Source organism: Chlorella variabilis, assembly GCF_000147415.1.
Source record: "Chlorella variabilis unplaced genomic scaffold CHLNCscaffold_19, whole genome shotgun sequence".
Classification (NCBI taxonomy): Eukaryota; Viridiplantae; Chlorophyta; class Trebouxiophyceae; order Chlorellales; family Chlorellaceae; genus Chlorella; species Chlorella variabilis.
Window position 1 is genome coordinate 521382 of NW_005435069.1, and position 19417 is coordinate 540798.

The following is a 19417-nucleotide window of genomic DNA, read 5'->3' on the forward strand; positions in this document are numbered from 1 at the left end:
GCGCCCCAGCGCCTGGTGCCGCGTGCCGCGGGTGCGCCCTGCGAAGCAGCCCCCCATCCAGGCAAGTGATGTGCTCTGCAGCCGCCTCCGCGTTCCGTTGTAGCCAGCCCCACCCACCAACCAACTCTGCCCTCGCCCCACGCTTAGTCTCATCCGTCAATCAGTCAAGCTCCACAGGTTTTTTGTGGCTTCGAAGACCATTCTTGCTTGCTGGCTCGGCTCGGCCCTGGCGACAGCACGGTAGATGGCAGGCAGCCATCTCACCCCGGCGGTTTGGTTTAGGCACGCTGCCTCCCTGCCAGCTAGCGCAACCCACGCATACCGCCTCAGCATTCCTTACCTGTTTGTTGAGCGCCACATCACCGCTTTCTGCACCAGAACCGTGCCGCCTTGCCATGTTCGCATGCCGCCTGCCACCAGCGCTGGCAGGACGCACCGCAGCGCTGGTCACATCTGGCCTCTGCATTGGTTGTTGCATGCTCTATTAATAAATCCGTGTCAACGGTGTCTGTGTCTGAGTAAAGGTTGCCCACGCAGCAGCCCGGGTGCATGGCGGTGCGCCTGGCTCAGGAACAGGGGCGGCGGCTGGGCGGCGGTGCGGCGGTACGCCCGGTCGGCTGTCAACAAGCGCGAATCCTCGCATCGCTTGCGTCTGTTGGGCGTGTGCTGTATGTTTGGGCGTGGAGGCTGCTCAACACACTCACCTCATGCCAAGCTTGGCCTGGCTAGCCTATGAATATCGTTCTCAGGGTGCCACACACCACGCCTGAGGACAATGCAATCAGATTGAATCGCCCGGGGCCCATACCTCCCTCCTACAAGTGATCGTGCGCCGCCCTCAGCCACTGCCGGAGACCTCTTCTGCCTTTCCGATGCGCGGTGAAGGCAGTTTGCAAGCGCTGCTTGGCAGGGATGTCACGAAGCAGCGCAAGCGCAAGCCGAGTGGGCCACCAACAGCGGCAGCCGACTGGCGGGTGATGCCTTCACCCAGCCCGGCCCCCACATCGACAGCCGCCGCAGCGGCATCAAGCAGCATCCATGATGGACCCACGGCAACAGCAGCGGCGGCAGCAGCTGCGGCGCGCTCACATGCGGCGATACCGTCGACACAGGCTGGCCCATCTAACACGCCGGTCGAGCAGGAATGCGTGCGCTGCCCGTTGTGCAACATCCAGCTACCACATGACCACGACAAGGTCAATGCACACATAGGTGAGTGGTCTAGAGGGTTGCACGCTGCTCCTGCCTTCGCCGCTCATGTTGCCTTCATTGGAAGGTTGTTGCCTTCATTCGCTGGTTGCTGCCGCCTGCCCCGCAGACAAGTGCCTGTCCAAGGGCTTGCTGAAGACTCGCACCCAGCAGGCCACCATCGTCCAGTTTGCGTCGCGGTCCGCCACCGCTCGGCAGCAGCCCCACAAGAAGCAGCAGCGGCAGGAGCAGCAGCCGGGCGCCGGCTCGCCGCCTTCCACCAAGAGGCCGCGAAGCACGGCTCTGGCGTCGGGCGCGGCTGCCGCTGCGGGCTCAATCCTTGGCACGGCCCGCTGGGTGGATGTGGATCTGACTGGGGCCAGTGATGAGGATCAGGGCCAGGCCGTGGAGACCGCCGGCATCCCCTGCTCTCGACCATTACCAGCCACCACGACTGCTGAGGGCAGCGGCAGCAAGCGGCAGCAGCAACAGCAGCAGCAGCAAGCGGCGGGGAAACACCGGGCAGAGCAGTCGCCGTCAGTGTCCTGGCCATCACAGGGCACGCCCAGCAGCCAGGAGGCGCCGCCGGTGCACTCCCCGCGCCGCGAGCACCAGCAGACGGCGCGGTCGTCGCTCCAGGCCTCCTCGGCAGCGGGCGGGGGAAAGCAGGCTTTGCTGTCCCGCGCTGCAGCCACCGCCGCCGCCCGGCCTGCCTCCCTGCGTTGCTTCCCTTGCAGCGTGGTCGGGAGGCAGTATCAGAAGCATGACGTCAGGTGGCAGAGTGGCCAGGTGAAGAGGCAGCCCACTGCCCTGCACCTTCAACCACCAATCTGCTGCTTGAGGACTGTGTTGGAGGCAAGATGCCGCCACCCGACCCTCTGAGACTCTCTGGCGTCCTGCCGCTTGCAGAGGCTGGTGGTGGAGTGGGAGGCGGGCAACCCTCGGGACACCAATGCCCTGCTGGCGCTCGATGCCCACAGGTCAGTGATGTGGGAGCCGCGGTACAGCAGGGATCAGCCCTATGTACCCCTTTAAGTTTTGGGAGTTGTTTCCCTGGCCTGTGCGCCCAACTGCTGTCCGCCGACTGGTCTACGGGGCAGGTGGTGTGCTTGCCCACTCATGCGCTGGTGGCTCCAACCAAACCGTGCCCTGCCTGCCGCAGCCGGCTGCCGCTGGGCCACCTGCCCCGCGCCGTGGCCCGGCACCTGGCCCCTCTGCTGAAGAGCCAGCAGGTGGTGGTGGAAGCGGTCGTGCAAGAGGAGCCGCTTGGGGACAAGGCGCCGCTGCTGGCAGAGCTGCAGATCTCGCTGCAACAGCCCGGCGGCCCTGGGCCCTCGCCCGGCGCGGCGGCCAGGGTGGCGGCTGCGCTGGGTCGCGCGGCGGCGGCGGCCGCCACACAGCTGCAGCAGCAGCCGCAGGCCATGGGGGAGCGGCTTCATCACAACTTCCTGACGGTACTGGACACGGTGCAGCACCACGACGGCCACCTGCTGGCCCAGGAGGAGACAGGCTTCATCGCTGCCTACAAGGTGCCAGCGGGTTTGGGCGCCGAGCAACAAGGGAGCAGGAGGCGCACGCAGCCTGCATCTCGTGTTCCGGCACCTGCCTGGCCTGATCCCAGCTTGTTGAGACTGTCCCGCTGCGTACTGCTCACAGGCCCTGGAGCTGCCCGCCCAGTGCCTCTTCCTGCGCCTGTTCCAGCGCAAGGGCCCGCTGTTCGCCCTGGCCTCGCTGGCCTACAGCGAGGTGCCAGACGCCGCGGCGGCAGCCGGCCAGCTGGCGGCGGCAGGCCTGGCGGCCACTTGGACCGCGGCATCAGGCATCAGGGGTGGCACCTCCAGGCTTGGCGCCAGCAGCAGCAGCGACAGCGGCGGCGGCAGCAGCAGCGCGGCGGCAGCCAGCGGCGGAACGGCGAGCTGGGCTGACCTGGCGGAGCTGCTGACTGTGCCTGACCTGGCGGCTGTGCTGGCGGCGCGCAAGATCAAGGCGGCGCCAGCGGGCGGCGACTGCTACAGCGCAGCGCAGGGCGGCGTGCCCAGGAACCGGCAGCAGATGCTGGCAGCGCTGGAGGGGCACGCCAAGCGGTCGGCTGCCGTCGCGGCGCAGCTCACGGGCTGGCTGCTGGCCGCTACGGGGCCGGTGGTGCGTCTGTCGGATGCAGCCTGCGAGGCCGTCGGCCGCCTGCAGCGCCTCTTCTTCCTGAATGAAGGGCAGAGCTTGACGCAGGTGGGCCAGACGACCAACTGCACTTCAGGCTTTGGCATGCTGCACAGGGGTTGCGCCCTTTGCCATCGCCTGGCTGGCCGGATGCTTGCGCAGCTGAGGTTGTGCTGGGCCCTGGCGTGTGGCCTCCTCCGCCACTCGCACACACACCTGCCTCGCCCCATCCCCGCGGCCTGCCCTGCCAGCCCACCTCGGCGCCACCCTCCCGCCCCCGCCCTGCCGCAGTTCCTGGCCAGCGACCTGGGACACATGCAGTACCCGCGGTACCAGGTGCACCGCAGCTGCCCCGCCTTTGCCCGCCGCGCCGACCTGCTGGCGTATGAGGCGGCGCTGCGCCACACGGCGGAGCTGATGGACGCCAACGAGGCGAGCGGCCTGGGGGGCTGCTGTTGCTGGGGGCTGTGGGCAAGGTGGTGCCTGCAGGCTGTGCATGCGCTATGCATTGCGATGATGGTGTGAGGTCCATGTCCCCCTTCCTGGCAGCAGTCCCCAAGCGGCGCACGAGCAGCGTGCGCCTTGCTTGACCTCCTGTGATGCCATGCATGTTGGGCCTTGGCCTCCTTTCACGGCTATGCAAGTTTGGCAATGCAGGCCGAGGATGTGGAGGGAGCCGAGGCGGCGCTGCAGCCCGCGTGGGCAGCCCTGGATGCCAACCTGCACAAGCAGGTGCCCCGTCACCCGAGCCCCAGCTGCCCTTGCGCCGCCAGCCATCATTCCCTGCCTGTTTTGGGCCTGTGCGCCCTTCTCTGCCGTGGTCGCGAAGCATGCCCTGCATGTGACCCCCCGCCTGCCCTTGCTGCTCCTGCCTGCAGCCGCGCGACGGCCCCGGCTTCCTGCGCCGGTTTCATGCGGGTGAGGGCTCTGCTGCCATGGGCCCTCCCACCGCCACTGCACCAGCATTGCTGGCCGCCTCTCACCCACAGCCGCCCCCGTGCCGCAGGGGAGGTGTACTGCATCATGGCCAACATGGGGGTGGACCTGCTGGAGCGACAGAAGCGGTACAAGGAGGCGGTACAGCGGCTGGACATGCTGCTGGGTGGGTCTAGCTGGCTGAGGGGTGGCGGCCGATTGGGGCTGGATGGTGTGGTATTTTGATGGTCCAGGTTGAGCAGGAGGAGCTCAAGACCTAGTGGGCCATGCCAGCGAGACCTGCAGCGCAGCCAATGCGCCTGACGTATGCTCCTGCTGGCTGCAGGCGGCTGCTGCTGCCCCACGCGGCGCGGCGAGTGGTGGGAGCGGCTGTCCATCAACCTCAAGCACCTGGGCAGGCACCAGGAGGCGCTGGAGCGGGCGGAGGCGGCCCTGGCAGACGAGGCGCTCAGCTGCGGCGACCGGCTGACCATGCAGCGCCGCGTGCTGCTCCTGGGTGCGGCGGCGAGCATGCCTTCCAGCTTCCGGCAGCGCGTCGAGGCCTGCCCCTGCCTTTCCAACCTTCTGTGCCACACAGCACTGAGCTGCCCGGCGCGTTGCAGCTGCCATGGGGGTACTATGCTGCCTTCCTGCTCAACTCCCCATGCTTTCTTTTCACCGTGCCCTGGCGCAGGCAAGCCGCCGTGGAGGTGGAAGACGCCGGCGTGGAAGAAGGAGGCGCAGCGCGAGCCTCCGGTGGTGCGCATCCAGGGGCGGCCCCTGAACCGCACGACAGGTTGGTGTGGTCCCGCTGCGTCCTGCTGCGGGCACGCGTGGCACCATGTGGCACATCCGCATCCTTTGCCATGCAGCTGGTTTCCTTGCGGCATGGCCAGCTCGTGCTCCCCATGGGGATTCCGTTTCCGTATGCTGCATCCTTCAGCGCACCAGCATGCGTCCACACACATGTCTCTGCCATGTCCCACCCCACTCTCTGCCCCCATCCACCCACCCACCCACGCATCCTCACTCGCCCCTCCTCACACCCCTCCGCACCACCCCCACCCACGCAGGCGCCAAAAGCCGCTTCTACGGGCTGGACGAGGAGCAGTGCGGGGTGGAGGAGCTGGCTCTGCAGCACTATGCCACAGAAGAGGGCGGCGGCTGGCAGGGCGTGCACTGGTGCGCCGGCGCCGGGAGTGCCATGGGCGGCGGCGCGGGGAGCCCAGCGGGCGCCTCTGCCTGCAATGGCGGCGGCCTGTGCCCTGCCCGCCACCCGGTGGCCTGCATCGTTCTCCTGGTAGGAAATCAGGAGATGCGCTGCTTGCTGTGCCCCCGCTGCAGCGAGGGCGGCGTCTGGGCGATGCTGTTTGGGCTGCTGCTGTGGGATGTGCTCTTCATGCCGGTGCCAGACGTCTTCCGCACCCCTTTCCAGGTCGGTGCGGGTTGAGCAGCCGCACCAGTGGGATGGCCAGCAGCTGGTGCTGCCTGGCGCCGGCAAGCGCTGTGCAATGCTTGGCTGGCGGAAGCAGCAGGCGCCTCTGCCCCAGCTGCCGGCTGGCCGAGCTGCGCCTGCGTGCTGCTCTGTCCGGCACTGCAGACAGCACCCCTTGACCTGGACACGCCGCTGTTCTACCCAACCCGCAAGGTGAGGAGGCTGGGGCCCAGCCGTCCAATGCCACACTTTGCTGCTCTTGAGAGGCAACGGTTTGCAAGCCAAGGCTAACCCCCTCAACGTGTGGGTGTGCATGTGTGTGCAGGAGGCGGTGAAGGCGTGCCTGGCGCGCGTGGCGGCAGGGGAGGCGCCCCGCATGCTGGCGGCGGCCTGGGAGCAGCATGAGGGCACGATGTGCCGCGGCGTGCGCTGGGACCGGCACGAGCTTGAGGAGCTGCAGGTGGTGGCGGAGTGCGTGGGAGGGCGACAGCTGGCGGCGGTCTGCCGCCTGCTGGCCATCGACCACGGCGGCTGGTCAGGTGGGTGAGAACCGTCAGGGCTGTGGGGGGCTGGGGTTGGATAGCACCGGTGCTGTGAAGGCAGGAGCAGGGCGTGGGTAGCACACAGCAGGAGGTCATTGGCAGGAACCTGCCAGGCCGCTCATCGCGCCCGCCCTGTCCCGGGCCCACTGTTTGTTTCTGCAGGGGGCATGCCCGACCTCCTGCTGTGGCGCCCGGCGCGGCGGGATGCGAAGCTGGCGGAGGTGAAGGGCCCTCGCGACAGGCTCAGCAACCAGCAGCGGGCCTGGATCAACGCGCTTCGTGACGCCGGCTTCCATGCCGAGGTGCTCAAGGTGGAAGAGCCCTCGAGCCACGGCAGCAAGAAGCAGCGGCGGTGAGGGGCGCCTGGGCGGATGGCGCAGCACAGCACAGTACAGCATGCCGCCTTTCGACGTTAGTGCAACCGCACCGTCCGATTCTATCCTGCGATTTGCCTTCTGTACAGATCTCATGTTGTATTGCCTTGCTGCTCAACATTACCTCTCTCCACCACTAACGCCCCTTACCCAGCCTTAGACTCTGAAATGGGATTGGCCCCGGTCTTCTGCAGCACTCGGATGCCGCCGCCCCAACCTCGCCGCTGCTCCCGCCCGCATCGGGGTGCCTTGTTTGGGGCAGTGCAGCGCGGTGTCGGCAGCGAGCCTGGCAGGCGTAGCACCGTTTTCCTGCAGCTGTGACTACTCTGAGAGGCCTGACACTGCCCTTTCGGCTGCAGCAAGCATGCAGCCTTCCCCATCTGCCCTGGAAAGCGGCGGTCCGTGCAGCCCATTTCGTGGTGGGCGGCAGCGGCAAGCCACACCGCTGGCTGTGGGCATGGCATTTTGCCGCGCTGGACCCTCCAAACCCTGCCTGCAAGGTCCCTACGCAGGGAGGAGGGGTGGCGTGTGGCATGTGCAGCGCCCTGGCAGCAGCATCTGGGCTGGAGCGGTGGGGGAGGGGCGCGGGCGGTTCCAAGTGCGGGTGGCACAGCGTGTGGCTGGTGGACAGGTGTTGGTTCAAGGCACTGGATTGGCAGGCAGGCTGTCTGTACAGATCTGAGACTCCCGCATGCTGTCAGCAGTGAGCCGATGGCCGCAGCTCCCATCCTGGCATGCATGCTCGAGGGGCCCGCCAGGCGGCGGCGGCGGCACCAGGCGGGAGCATGGCTGCCACACAGGTCACTGACAGCTTCAGGCGTGATTAAGTTCATCTCTGGGACTGAGTATCTCACCAGCAGCAGCTCAGCACAGCCGAATGCATTGCCTGCATCTGGCGCCGCATTCACCTGCTGCTCAGCGCGGCACAGCACAGCGGGGGCATTGCGTTCACCTCAAAGCGCCACCCATTTGCCCGAATGCTGTTCGCATTGCACCATCAGCTCTTCCAACCGCAAAATGAGCATCATGGCGACCGCAATGTTTCAGGGTGGCGCTGGGCTGGGCCTGAGGGTTGTGTCCACTGCACAGCGGGTGACCTGCGTCGCCCGCCCAAAGTCCGCCCGCATTGTCCCCAGGCCTGCCAAGAAGGAGGTGCAGCTAAACAGCCTCGCCCCAGGTGCGCCCAGTTCATTGCCCGGCAGCCCTCGGCGCGAGCCTGTCAATCGGCAATTGATACGCTGAGCATAGCAGCGCTGTGAACGAGGCCCCGATGAACCATCAGCCTTGCCGCCGCCGCCAGGTGCCATCGCCACGGCCCGTTGTCGACGCTCTGCCTTTGCGCTGCTCCTGCCTGCAGTGGCGGCTCTGGCGGCAATCAACCCGCTGGCAGACTTCCTGCAGGGTAGGCCGTTGTGGGTGGGGTCTGAAGTCAGGCAGCTCTGGGATGCATTGCCCACATATCCGCCGCACTGCGTGCAAGGCCCACCCATGCCACCTAATCCTTCTTCTGAGCGCAGGACAGGCCGACACCTTCTCCACCCTGGGTCTCCCCCAGTGGCTCATCCAGTGGGTGCGTTGCCCTGGAAGCTTGCCTGTGGGGGTGGGTTGGCGCAGCATCTCTCCGGCTGGGCCCCTCTGCACCGCCAGCTCCCACCGACTCTTGATTGTTGCCGTTCTCTTCATGTTGACAGGGACATCCGGGCAACATGTTGGTCGTCCTTTTGGCCATGGGAATGTGTGAGTGGAGGGCTGCACCTCGGCAGCGGTGCCCTGCAAGTGCCTGGGGCAGCCCGGTGGCCCACCACCCGGGGGAGCCCTTCCCAGCAGTGGCTGCCGCGAACGCCGCAAGCAGCAGTCCATGGATGGGCAGGGCAGCAAGCACATGATGCCCTCTGGCCCACCCCTGCCAGCCCACCTAGCCACCACATGATGCCCCCTGGCCGCCCCTCTGCAGACGGTTGCGGCTACCTGGGCTGGCGCATCCGCCTGAGCGACAGCGCCGAGGAGGTGGCGGTGGCGCAGGACCTGCACCCCAAGGTGCCTCCCGCCCTGCCTGCCTGCCCGCCTGCCAGCCTGCCTGCCTGCCTGCCTGCCTGCCAGCCAGCCAGCTTGCCAGCCTGCCTGTTTGTCCCACTGCGCTGGCAACACCGCTGCTTGACTGGCCCGGCCGCCCACCCGCCTGCCTCGGCCCCCTCCCGCTGCAGCTGGCCATTGGCATGACGCTGTTCTTCGCCCTGGGGGGCCTGGGGGGCTCCATGTCGGTGCTGATGCAGGTGCCTGGGGTGGGGGTGGGTGGGCGGTGGTGGACATGCGAAAGGCGGGGGCGCGTGGGCTTGGTAGCAAGCCATCTGCACAGCCACCACCCGCTGGTCGCCGCGCCTGCTGCCCCCCTACCTCCCCTCCTCCTGGTCCTCTCCCTCCTCCCCATGCAGGGCAAGTCCCTGTGGTCCTCCTCCCACTTCACCACCGCCGTCATCGGCCTCATCCTGCTGGCCCTGCAGGGCATGACCTCCGCCTTCTTCGAGGTGGGTGGCCAAAGGGGCGGCCGCCGCTGGCTGCCGGTGCTGCGGTGGCGGCGCAAACGCAGGCAGCCTGCGTTCCGGGGCGGCTTGGTTGGGTCGCTTGGGGTGGGCGGTGATGGTGATGGTGGGTTGAGGTTCTCGGCTCCCCTGGCCTGCGCCGCTGCCTGCATCCCTTTCGTGCAGGACGACCCCAGCGCCCGCGGCATCCACGCCTACCTGGGCAGCGCCATCCTGGCTCTCTTCCTGTACCACGGCACCCTGGGCCTGCAGCTGGGCCTCAGCCTCTGAGCTGGGCCGCTGAAGCTGCTCGATCCCTGGGCTGGGCCCTGCTGCCCTGCCCATGAGGCGACACCCTGAGCTGCTCCCCCTGCATCCTCCAGGGCCAGCACAGCCCCACGAGAAACCCGAGAAACCACCAAACCAAACCCCGCTCTTATTCAGCACTGCCTCTTCCACCCCCACCATTTCATCGCGATTGCCCCTCCGGCTGCAATTCTTTCACACACACTCACACGTGCATGCATAACACATACACCATACATTCTGCCTGCTGCATGCATGCATGGAACATGCTGTAAGCACGCCGCCCCGGCTGTGTGCCCGCCGTAGCGCCCGCCAGCTCCTAGCTGCCAGCCGGCTGCCCCTGCGCAAGCTCCTGCTGGCTGGGGTCCCCGCCAGAGTAGGGATCCTGTGCAGGCCCCGGGTGCTGCCCCTTCTGGGCCCGCTGGCCGGCACCCTCGCCGGTGCTGCACCCAGCGGCGGGCTCCTCCTCATCGAAGCCCTCTGGGTGCTCTGTGGCGCTTGTGAATTCTTTCTTGATGTGGTCAGGAAGGTTGGCGGCGTGCGCCACGGGCGTGTCCTGCCCCGCCACCACGCCAGACATCGCCCTGGAGGCGGCCCGCCGCGCGGCGGCGCCGGCCGCGGCCACCGCTGCGCTCCTGCTGCCCAGCATGTGCGCTCCTGCAGGGCACGACCTGTCGTGTTGTTGTTGCCAGTTGCTGGCTTCGCACCAGGGCTGGCAGACTAGTACAAGCGAGGAGCGCACACCTGTCCAAGGTTGGCACCTGTGGAGGCCCCAAGAGCTGGCTGAAGCTGGAGTGCTCAAACCTTGCAGTCTCTCTTGAGATCGCTTGGTCTCAGATAAGCTCTTAAGGACAGCCGCCCTGGCATCCACCTGGGCAGCTGCCCCCCGACCGCCAACGTCAAGCATGTCCTGCACCACCCACCACAACTCTCTCCCCCTTTCCCTCTCCTCTCCGCAAGCTCCCCCCCCATGACTCCTGTCTGTGTTTTTGTCTTAGCTTGCATGTGCTGCTGGTATCGACAGGGGGAACGAGGGCCAGGCAGGGCACACGGAGGAGGCAAGGTGGGGAGGGGTGAGCAGGGCCGCCACGTGCTCGGCGCCGAAAATCAAATGCTTGATTGTCTTTTCGCGCCGCCGCGCCGCGAGACGCAGCGGCGGGGGCTGTCTAAAAGGGGTAGCGGCGTGGGCCGCCCCAAAAGGCGGGGCACCCGCCCCGCCCCGCCAACTGAAGTCACTACCAGGCCAGGCAGGCGGCCGGGGCTGCTGCGCCAGGCGCCGGCGCCGCCAGGCTCGCTGCCGCCGCTGGCACTGGAGGGAAGGAGGAGGAGGAGGAACAAAGTACTGCTGCTTCTGCTGCCGCTGCTGCGGGTGCGCAGAGCCGCGGGCAGCGTCGACCCGGGATGCGCCGGCTGTGGGCCGCCGGGCCACAGCCGGCCATCCACACATACACATCACTGCTGGTGGCTGCAAGAAACGTCACAGTGCGCTCGCGGGCGAGGCGCTCGCGCAGCGGCCGGGGAGCCGGCCACCGCGCGGGAGCACACAAGCCTGCTCGCGCCGCCGCTGCCCGCGCGCGCCAGGCAGCCGCCCCTCTGGCGGCGGCACGGGCTGGGTGCGGGGCTGGGCCCCTGCTGCCGCCTCAGATCAGGTCGGCAATGTTGGAGGGCAGCTCCTGCATGGGGTGCAGTCGACACAGCAGACCAGCAGTGAGCGAGTGTCAGAAAGTGTGGAGGGCTCGCACCACGCCGCTGCATTCCCCTCAGTTCACCTGGAACCCTCAGCAGCCAAACCCAGCCAGCTACAACCAAGGCAGGCCCTCAGCAGCCGCCCATGCCAGGCCCCAAGCAGCCCCAGCAGCCACCCCCAGCCAGCCCCGCACCTCGATGACGGTGTTGTAGAAGCGCTGGATGTCCTGGAGCAGGCGCTCGTCGTCGTTGGTCACAAAGTTGATGGCCACGCCCTTGCGGCCGAAGCGCCCCGAGCGCCCGATGCGGTGCAGGTAGTTTTCTGGGTTATTCGGGAGGTCGTAGTTGATGACCAGCGACACCTGCGGTGCGGGGGCATTCCGGGCGATTTTTGGCGCTATTTTTGGCCGGTCTTTAACCTATTTTTGGCCGGCCACAGCCTGCCCCCTGCCAGCCTCCCAAATCCCCCACCGCACCTGCTGCACGTCGATGCCGCGGGCCAGCAGGTCGGTGGTGATGAGGACGCGGGAGGAGCCGGAGCGGAACTCGCGCATGATGACGTCGCGCGTGTTCTGCGGGGAGGAAAGGACGAGGAGATGGAGGAAAGTGGAGGAAAGAAAGGGGACGGAAGGAGGAGGGGGTGCAGGCAGGAGGTGGAGCATGTGTGTGATTGGGTGGGGAGAGGAGAGAGGCCGCGGGCGCGCGGGGGAGGGCCGGGGCCGGCCTGCAATGCAGTGCAGCCTGCCACGCCGGGCCTGCCGCGCACCCCCACGCTGCTGCGCACCTGGTCCATGTCGCCGTGGGTGGCGGACACGGTGTGGTCCCGCTCGCGCATCTTGTCGGTCAGCCAGTCCACCTGCGAGGCGGCAACCCAGGCAGGCACGCACACGAACGCACGCACACAGAAATGAGCAGCGTCCAGGCAAGCACGCACACGCACACACAACAAGAACCGAGCAATCGCACATCGCCCGGGAACGGCGCCTCGGCAGGCGCGCAAGGCCGCAGCCAGCTGCCGGCAGCGTAACGTGGCGTGGCGGGGCAGGCAGGGCGGGCGGGAAGGGGCGTGCCCGCTGCGCTGCCCACCTTGCGGCGCGTGTTGGCGAAGATGACCGACTGGGTGATGGCCAGCGTCTCGTACAGGTCGCACAGCGTGTCCAGCTTCCAGTCCTCGCGCTCCTGCGGAGCAAGGGAGGCGTGTGGAGGGGTCAGGGAGGGACAGGCAGCAGAGATGGAGGCGGTTGGGGGCGGGTCACGCGAGGGGCTGGCGACGGAGGCGGAACGGAGAGGCACGGCGGTACTGCGGTACGGTGGTACTGCGGTACGGCGGTACCGCAGCCCACTCACCACGTTGACGTAGAACTGCTTGATGCCCTCCAGGGTCAGCTCGTCGCGCTTGACCAGGATGCGCACCTGGGGGCGGCGGCAGAGGGGCGGGGTGACACACAGACGCAGCCAGGCAGCCAGGCAGCCAGGCAGGTGCCGCAGGCCAGCCCGTGGCCTCCAACCAGCGCCCCGCGCTTTCCCCGCGCCACCCGAGCTCACAGCTGCTCCAACCCGCCAGCCCCCCGGCCGGCCCACGTGCGGGCACGCCTCTGCCCCACCCACCCTGAGCCCCCAAGAAACAAGAGACCCCAGCCCCCGGGCCCTACCTCGCCCGCCACCCCCCCTTCCCTCCCTCACCGGCTTGTTCATGAACTTGCGGGTGATCTCCAGAGCCTCAGGGGGCAGCGTGGCGGAGAAGACGCCCACCTGTGCACGGCAGCAGCAGCAGCAGCAGCAGCAGCGGGTCAGGCGGGAGGGGGCAGGGCAGAGGGGCGCAGCAGCAGGCCCACCGGGGTGCCTCCCTCTGTGGCATGGTCGCCCCGCGCGCCGCGCCGCCGCACCCCCAGGCACTGCCATGGGCACACCACGCAGCTGCCGGCAACCCCCGGCGCCCCCACCCCGCGCGCCGCCGGCTTTGCAGCTGGATCTCGATGGCGGCGGCGGCGGTACCGCGCGGGGGCGCGCACCTGGATCTTGGGGGGCAGCAGCTGGAAGATGTCGTAGATCTGGTCCTTGAAGCCGCGGGACAGCATCTCGTCGGCCTCGTCCAGCACAAACATCTTGATGGCGTCGGCGCGCAGCGCGCGGCGCCGCAGCATGTCGTACACGCGCCCCGGGGTGCCCACCACCACGTGCACGCCCGACTGCAGGATGCGGGTGTCCTCGCGCACAGAGGTGCCGCCCACGCACGCGTGGCACTTGACGTTCAGGTAGTCGCCCAGGGCGCGCATCACCTGCGGGGCAGAAGAAAATGAATGAATGACTTAACAATGCCGGGCCATGGCCATGGCCATGCCGGGCAGGGGCCGGGGAGGGGTGACGCAGGAGGCGCGGCACTCGGGGCCTGGAGGCAGGCGCGCCGACGGAAGCGGCGGCGCCGCAGGCGCGCTGGGGCCCGCGCCGTGGCTCGCGGCTCCTGGCTGCCACCGCAACCAAGGGGCAGGCTCCGGCGCTCCGCCGCCTTAAAGCCAACCTGACACACACACACACTCACCTTCTCAATCTGCTGCGCCAGCTCGCGGGTGGGGGCCAGCACCAGGGCCTGGCACTCCACCAGGGTGTAGTCCAGGTTCTGGAGCGGGGAGGAAAGGAAAGGAAGGGGAGGAAAGCGCGGAGTCAGCGGCGAGGGCTTGGGGATGGGTCGGCATGAAGGCAGCAGAGGGTGGGCCGCGGAGGAGAGCAGCTAGAGGAGCGCGAGGCGCCAGCACCCCGCCTCTGCTCTCCACATGTCGCAACACTGCGCCCATTTCAAAAACTGCTGCCCCGCCAGCTCATTCCAGCTCCGCCACCCCGCTTTGATTATCTCTCAGCTGCTCCTCTGCCTTTAGCCTACTGCTGCTCTCAGATCTGCCGCGCAAGCCGGCCGTGCACCCGCGGCTGCTCCGCTCCAGAGCAGCGCCGGCCGGCGGCGCTGCCAGCACCGCGCAAGCACACGCTGCGGCGCCCTGGCTGCAGGCTGTAGACGCACAGTGCAGCAGAGGATGCACACACACAGCAGCAGCAGCAGCAGCAGCAGCAGCGGCGGCGGCAGCAAACCCAGCGGCAGCGGGCAGCAGCAGCGCACCTGCAGGATGCCTGCGCAGAAGGTAGCGGTCTTGCCGGTACCGGACTGCGCCTGCTGGATCACATCCAGCCCCTTGCCAAACGGCACAATGCCCTTCTGCTGAATGGCAGACGGCTTCTCGAAACCTGCAGCCAGGGGGGCGGGCAGAGCGCGGCAGGGCAGCCTGTCAGCCGCCTCGAACCGCAGGCGTGAACGACTGCTGCCGACCACGCTGCTGCCAGCTCCACTCCCGCCGCGTGCCGCTTTTCAACCGCCGCTACCCCCGCGACCTCGCTCCAGCTTTCCCCCTCCTCCTCCTCCTGCAGCTGCTGAGACTGCCCGCGGCTGCTGCTGTGCCGCCTCCGGGTCCCTTGGCCCACGGACGATGCGTGATCCCGGGCTCGCCGTCCTCCCGCGATTCCTACGCGAGGCGCGGCAGCCGTGCTCACCGTACGCGTAGATGCCGCGCAGCAGGTTCTCGTGGAGGTTCATCTGGTCGAAACTCTCGTAGGTCTCGTTCCAGTCGGTGAAGTATTCGTTGGTCTCGCCGCCGCCCATCCTGCAGGCAGAGGCGGCGGCAGGGCGGGCGTAGGCGCAGGGCGGGCGGCGGCGGCGGCGAGGCTGACCACCTCCTCGCGCGCATTTGATCGAGCGGGCGCAGCAGCTGCGTAACACTCACACTTCCTCCATCTTCTGGTCGAAGGCCTTAGCATCGTAAGCGTTTCCTTCAGCCACTGCGCACGCAGGTGAGGGGGCAGGGGCAGGGCTCAACAGCTGCAGCGCCGGCGGGCACCCGCCAAATCAACACCCGGCGCGCCGCCTGCTTTGAATGGCCTGCGGCCGCTGTCATCCCGGCGGCCTGCCAATGAGCGCGCCGGCTGGGCCCCGGGCTGCTGCAGCAGCGCCGGCTTTGAATGCCAGGCGAGCCGCCGCCCCAGGCCTCCCTCTGCACAACCGTGCAGCATGCCCCTCCAGCGCCCTCCCCATTGCTGCCCACTGCCTCCGTGGGCCCCGCCGTCGCAGGGCCACCCCAAGCGCGGTGATGGGCTGCCGCATGTCTCACTGGTTGCTGGGTTGGCTCTCTGCTTTGGGAACAGGTCCGGGCAGCTGGGAGTGGTCGGAGCCTGAGGTATGCTCCGAAAAGGACCCGCCCAGGCGGGTGCCGAGCACTTCAGGCGCCGGTGCAGGAAATGACCCAGGCTGCCAGCAGGCGCGCGCACCGGGTGCCTCCCCACGAATTGACATGCTCTTTCCCGGGTGCCAGACCGTTTTTCCCGTGCCCTGGATGGCAGGTGGTGCGGGGGACTGTGCCACGGAGTTTGCAGCCCCAGGCAGGAAGCCTTTCCCTGTATCAGAAGCAAGGGGCTTGACCCAGTGTTGGGCAGATTGATTGCACCACCAACAGCGACCCAGCAGTCGGCGTCAGGGCGCCGTTGCTCACCCGCCCCCGACGCGCTGCCGCCGACGCAACAGCTGCGTGTCAGTTCTACCAAAAAATGCCCTTTGCCTGGTCAGCCAATGTGTTAAACTACCGGAAAACAGATGGAGGGGCCAACACAAACGAAAAACATAACAGCAGCACACAGGTAGAGCTCAAAGATGAGCACGTGTGCATGACCACTGAAGCAGCACCCTCGGAAAGGGATGCAACACCCACTGCAACAACGGTGATGCACAGCAAGAGAACAAGGTCATCAACCTGGAAATGAAGGGAGACTTGTAGGAACAGCTCGAAGGGAAGGAAACAGGGTACAGCCAGCGCGAGCGCCTCGCCGGAAGGAGGGCCTAGCCGGCCTGCGCGCGCCGCTTGCCGCTGCCGCCGATGCTCATCAGCCGCTGCAGCAGCCCCTCCTTGTTCTTGCTCTCCGTCCGCGCCGGCGCGGCGGTGCTCGCGTGGTCCACCGCAACCTCAACGGTGGGCGCCGCGGGGTCAGGGGAGATGCCCGAAGCGCTGTCGCCGCGCGGCATGTGCCCTGTGTCAGCGGTGAGGGCGCTGTCAGTCAGGTGCGAGCCGCGGCGGCTGCTTATGCGGCCTGCAGCAGCAGGCCGGCACGCACAGGCGGTCAGCGGCAGGCCACCGCTCGCCGCGGCCCGGCTGCCGGGGTGCCCACTCCCTCGCTCCCGGCCCGGCGCTGCCATGCTGCAGCGGGCGGCGCGCACCGCTCGACTTCTGATCAGCCTCCGATTTCGACTCTGCCGCCGCCTCCATGGATGGCGTGGCCTCCAGCACGGTGGAGGGCATGGAGGAGGCATCCATGTAGGAGCGCGCCACAGGGCTGCTCGACTTGGGGGACTTAGCCGCAAAGGGGCTCAGCCGCCCGCTGCCCGACCGCGGCACCGCCACCGGCGCCGGCACGGCAAAGCCGGCGTCGCCAAAGGGGCTGGGTGGTGGGGGTGCCGCGCTGCTAATCTGCTGGCCGCCCCCCACCACGCCGCCAAAGGGGCTGGGTGGTGGGGGCGCCGCGCTGCTGACCTGCTGCCCGACCCCCACCGCGCCGCCAAAGGGGCTGGGGGGAGGCTGCGCAGCGCTGCTGATGGTCTGGCCGCCCGCTGGCGCAGGCCCATCGTCAAACGGGCTGCGGGCCGGGGCCGCCGCGCTGCTGACCTGCTGGCCGGCGGCCGGGGCGGGGCCGCCGCCAAAGGGCGAGGGCGGTGGCGCCGCGGAGCTGCTGACATGCTGCCCGCCAGCCGTTGCGCCCTGCTGCATCCAGGGCGCGGGGCCGCCGCCGGCAAAGGGGCCGCCATCAAAGGGCGAGGGCGGCGGGGCGGTGCCGCTGATGACTGACACCTCGCTGGCACCGCCCGTCATGGTGGTGCCGGCAGAGGCCTGAGTGGACATGCCGCCCTGGTCTGACGCCGTCCCCGCCCCATTCTGCGGCGGGGGCTGCGCCGCCGCGCCCTGCGCGCCCTGCGCTTGCGGCTCAAACCACGCGGCACTCGCGCCAGCCGCTGCGCCCGCGCCGGCAGCCGCTCCCGCCGCCGCGCCCGCCGCCGCCGCCGCCGGCTGCGGCGCCTGCACCGAGGCCGCCGCCATGGGCGCCGTGGACTGCCGCGCAAAGTTGCGGGACTGGGAGGGGCCCAGCCCGGGCCCGCCGCGTGCCGCGGCGGCGTCCCGCGAGTTGGAAAGTATGGTGGCCACCTTGCGGAGGTCAGCAATCACCACCTCAAAGGTGGGCCGCGAGGCCGGATCCTCCGCCCAGCACCGCTGCATCAGGTCAACATAGTCGTCGTAGCCGCTGAAGGTGCCGCCGGGGAGCTGCGGGAGCAAGGAGCAAGCAGAGCACATGTGGCTTGAGTAGGGCTGGGGGTGAGTGTCGACGGTGGTGGTGGGCGGCTGAGGCAGCCGGGGAGGGCGGCCGCGCAGGCAGGCGAGCGGTCCGGCGGCGGGGCGCCCGCACACAGCCCCCGGGCTGCCAGGCAGCAGGCAGCCTGCGCTGGCAAGCGCGCGGGGCGCGGCATCCAGCCTGCCGCGGCCGCCTGCCTCACCTGCGCGGCGGCGTACTGGTCCGGTACCGCGGGCCGCGCCTGCTGCTGCGTGACGTTGAGCATGATCTGCAGCACGCTCATGTTGGCGTAAGGGAGATCCCAGGTGAGCAGCTCCCACAGGATCCTGCATAGCATGAGGGGAGGGGAGGAAAGCATACGGCAGGTGTGGGCCAGAGGTGTGAGCGAGAGCAGGCGGCCAGGTGTGTGCAAGGAGTGAGTGAGAGCGTGCGTGTGGTAGGTTGCGTGGGTGGCTGTGGGGCGGAGTGGAGAGGGGACTGGCATGGACGCGTGTGTGGTGGGGGGAGGGGCGGGCGGGGAGCAGGGCAGGCAGCCCATGCGGCACACAGCTTCGACGGGAGGGCAGGCAGGCAGGCAGGGAGGCTAGCAGGCAGGCAGGGAGGCTAGCAGGCAGGCAGGCAGGCAGGCGGGCGGGCGGCGCGGCCCGCAGGCGCACTCACAGGCCAAAGGCGTAAACGTCGCTGGCCTTTGTGTATTCCTGGCGCAGGATGACCTGCAGGGAAGAAAGGAAGGGCAGGGAGAAGCCAGGGGAGGCCGGCTGGGTGCACGGTGCCGCCAGCGGCAGGGGAGGACGGCGGAAGCAGGCGCCGCGCTCTGCTGCCGGCGGCTGCAGCAGGCGAGCGCCGCAGGGAATGCGGGCCACGCTCCATGCTGCCGGCCGACGCGACAGAGCGGCGGCGGCGGCGGCGGCAAAGGCAGCGGGCGCGGCGGGCGCGGCACGCGCCTCTGGCGGCTGCCACCGCGGGTTGGTGGCCTGCACCGAGGACATGACGTCGTTCTTGGTGGCAGCCTTGGACAGGTTGAAGTCGGTGACCTGCGGGGAGAAAGAAAAGAAAAGGGCAGCGGGAAGAAAGAAGTGAAAAGGTGGTTGGCAGACGAACGGTGGCGGGGAGGCCCAGGCCCCGGGCCGCAGCCGAAAGGGCAAGGTGGCAGGTCGACATGCCTTGCCCAAACACGCCAGACCGCATGCAAGACCGCACGCAAGACCACACGCCCAAGCCCAGCCACCTCGCCACCTCACCTTGACCTTCCAGTTCTTCTCCACCAGCAGGTTTGGCGACTTGAGGTCGCGGTGGATGATGGGCGGCTTGTGGCTGTGCAGGTACAGCATGCCCTGCACACCGCAGGAGGCAGGGGGCCGGGCGAGGAGGCGAGCAGCGGTCGGACGCGCGGGCGGCGGCACGCCGGGTGCAGGCCGGCCCCCAAGCGCACAGGCAGCAGCAGGAGGTGCAGCGGCACCACACGAGGGAAGACCACAGCAACCGATCTACGCCTCCTGGCTGAGGCCGAGCTGTGCAGAGGCGGCGCCGCGTCACGCCCCGGGCAGCAGCATGCCCCCCAAAAGCCCCGCCCACCTTGGCTGCATCCAGCGCCATCACCACGCGGCGCGACCAGTCCAGCGCGCGCTTCAGCGCCGGCTTCTCCCGCGCCTCTTGCAGCAGGTCGTACAGCGAGCCGCGCGCGCAGAACTCTGCGAGGGGGGGGGGGCAGGGAGGCGGAGGCTCACACGGGCAAGGGACCCAAGCAGGCGTGAGAGCGCGGCTCCGGCTGGCGACAGATGCAGCAGCGCCAGGAGGCTTTGAGCAAAGCCGGCCGCGCCCCCGCAGCTTCCCCTCCCCACCTGCCCCCCAGCAAGCACCCCTCCCAAGGCCCCCAAGACACCCCCCACCCCCAGCCAAACCCTCCCTAGATGCCTGCCGGCC

The 19417-nt window shown here is 68.5% G+C and overlaps 4 protein-coding genes across 4 annotated transcripts in view; 2 read left to right on the plus strand and 2 right to left on the minus strand.

Moving 5' to 3' along the window:
- Window positions 1–549: 549 nt before the first annotated feature.
- Window positions 550–6593, plus strand: CHLNCDRAFT_137359 (hypothetical protein; the record flags this gene model as incomplete). The annotated part of the gene is made up of 16 exons (XM_005845006.1): window positions 550–595; window positions 1319–1929; window positions 2098–2168; window positions 2351–2717; window positions 2845–3414; window positions 3637–3812; window positions 3990–4077; window positions 4224–4263; window positions 4352–4447; window positions 4607–4777; window positions 4955–5056; window positions 5334–5442; window positions 5605–5695; window positions 5861–5908; window positions 6021–6234; window positions 6400–6593. 16 exons carry the CDS (start codon window positions 550–552, stop codon window positions 6591–6593), a joined length of 2994 nt encoding a protein of 997 aa, XP_005845068.1.
- Window positions 6594–7637: 1044 nt separating this feature from the next.
- Window positions 7638–9421, plus strand: CHLNCDRAFT_137360 (hypothetical protein; the record flags this gene model as incomplete). Its single annotated transcript, XM_005845007.1, has 6 exons — window positions 7638–7788; window positions 7969–8013; window positions 8566–8648; window positions 8816–8884; window positions 9044–9136; window positions 9317–9421. The coding sequence occupies 6 exons, from the start codon at window positions 7638–7640 to the stop codon at window positions 9419–9421; spliced, it is 546 nt and encodes a 181-aa protein (XP_005845069.1).
- A 1000-nt stretch (window positions 9422–10421) lies between these two features.
- On the minus strand, window positions 10422–15349 carry CHLNCDRAFT_59745 (eukaryotic initiation factor 4A (ATP-dependent RNA helicase eIF4A)). Its single transcript, XM_005845109.1, has 13 exons — window positions 15274–15349; window positions 14890–14944; window positions 14660–14769; window positions 14232–14356; window positions 13662–13739; window positions 13135–13401; window positions 12806–12874; window positions 12470–12535; window positions 12209–12301; window positions 11907–11978; window positions 11599–11694; window positions 11317–11484; window positions 10422–11109 (listed from the first exon to the last, which is right to left on the minus strand). Coding segments are annotated over exons 1-13 (1233 nt in total). The 5' UTR covers window positions 15275–15349; the 3' UTR covers window positions 10422–11076.
- Window positions 15350–15995: 646 nt separating this feature from the next.
- The window catches only part of CHLNCDRAFT_137363 (hypothetical protein), a gene marked incomplete at both ends in the record, with an annotated part of 9380 nt that continues 5958 nt past the window's right edge, over window positions 15996–19417 (minus strand). Inside the window, 7 exons of the mRNA XM_005845110.1 lie at window positions 15996–16243; window positions 16371–17466; window positions 17697–17820; window positions 18155–18207; window positions 18358–18528; window positions 18736–18828; window positions 19070–19183. Of these exons, the coding sequence (XP_005845172.1) occupies window positions 15996–16243; window positions 16371–17466; window positions 17697–17820; window positions 18155–18207; window positions 18358–18528; window positions 18736–18828; window positions 19070–19183 (1899 nt within the window). The remainder of the gene's footprint in view (window positions 16244–16370; window positions 17467–17696; window positions 17821–18154; window positions 18208–18357; window positions 18529–18735; window positions 18829–19069; window positions 19184–19417) is intronic.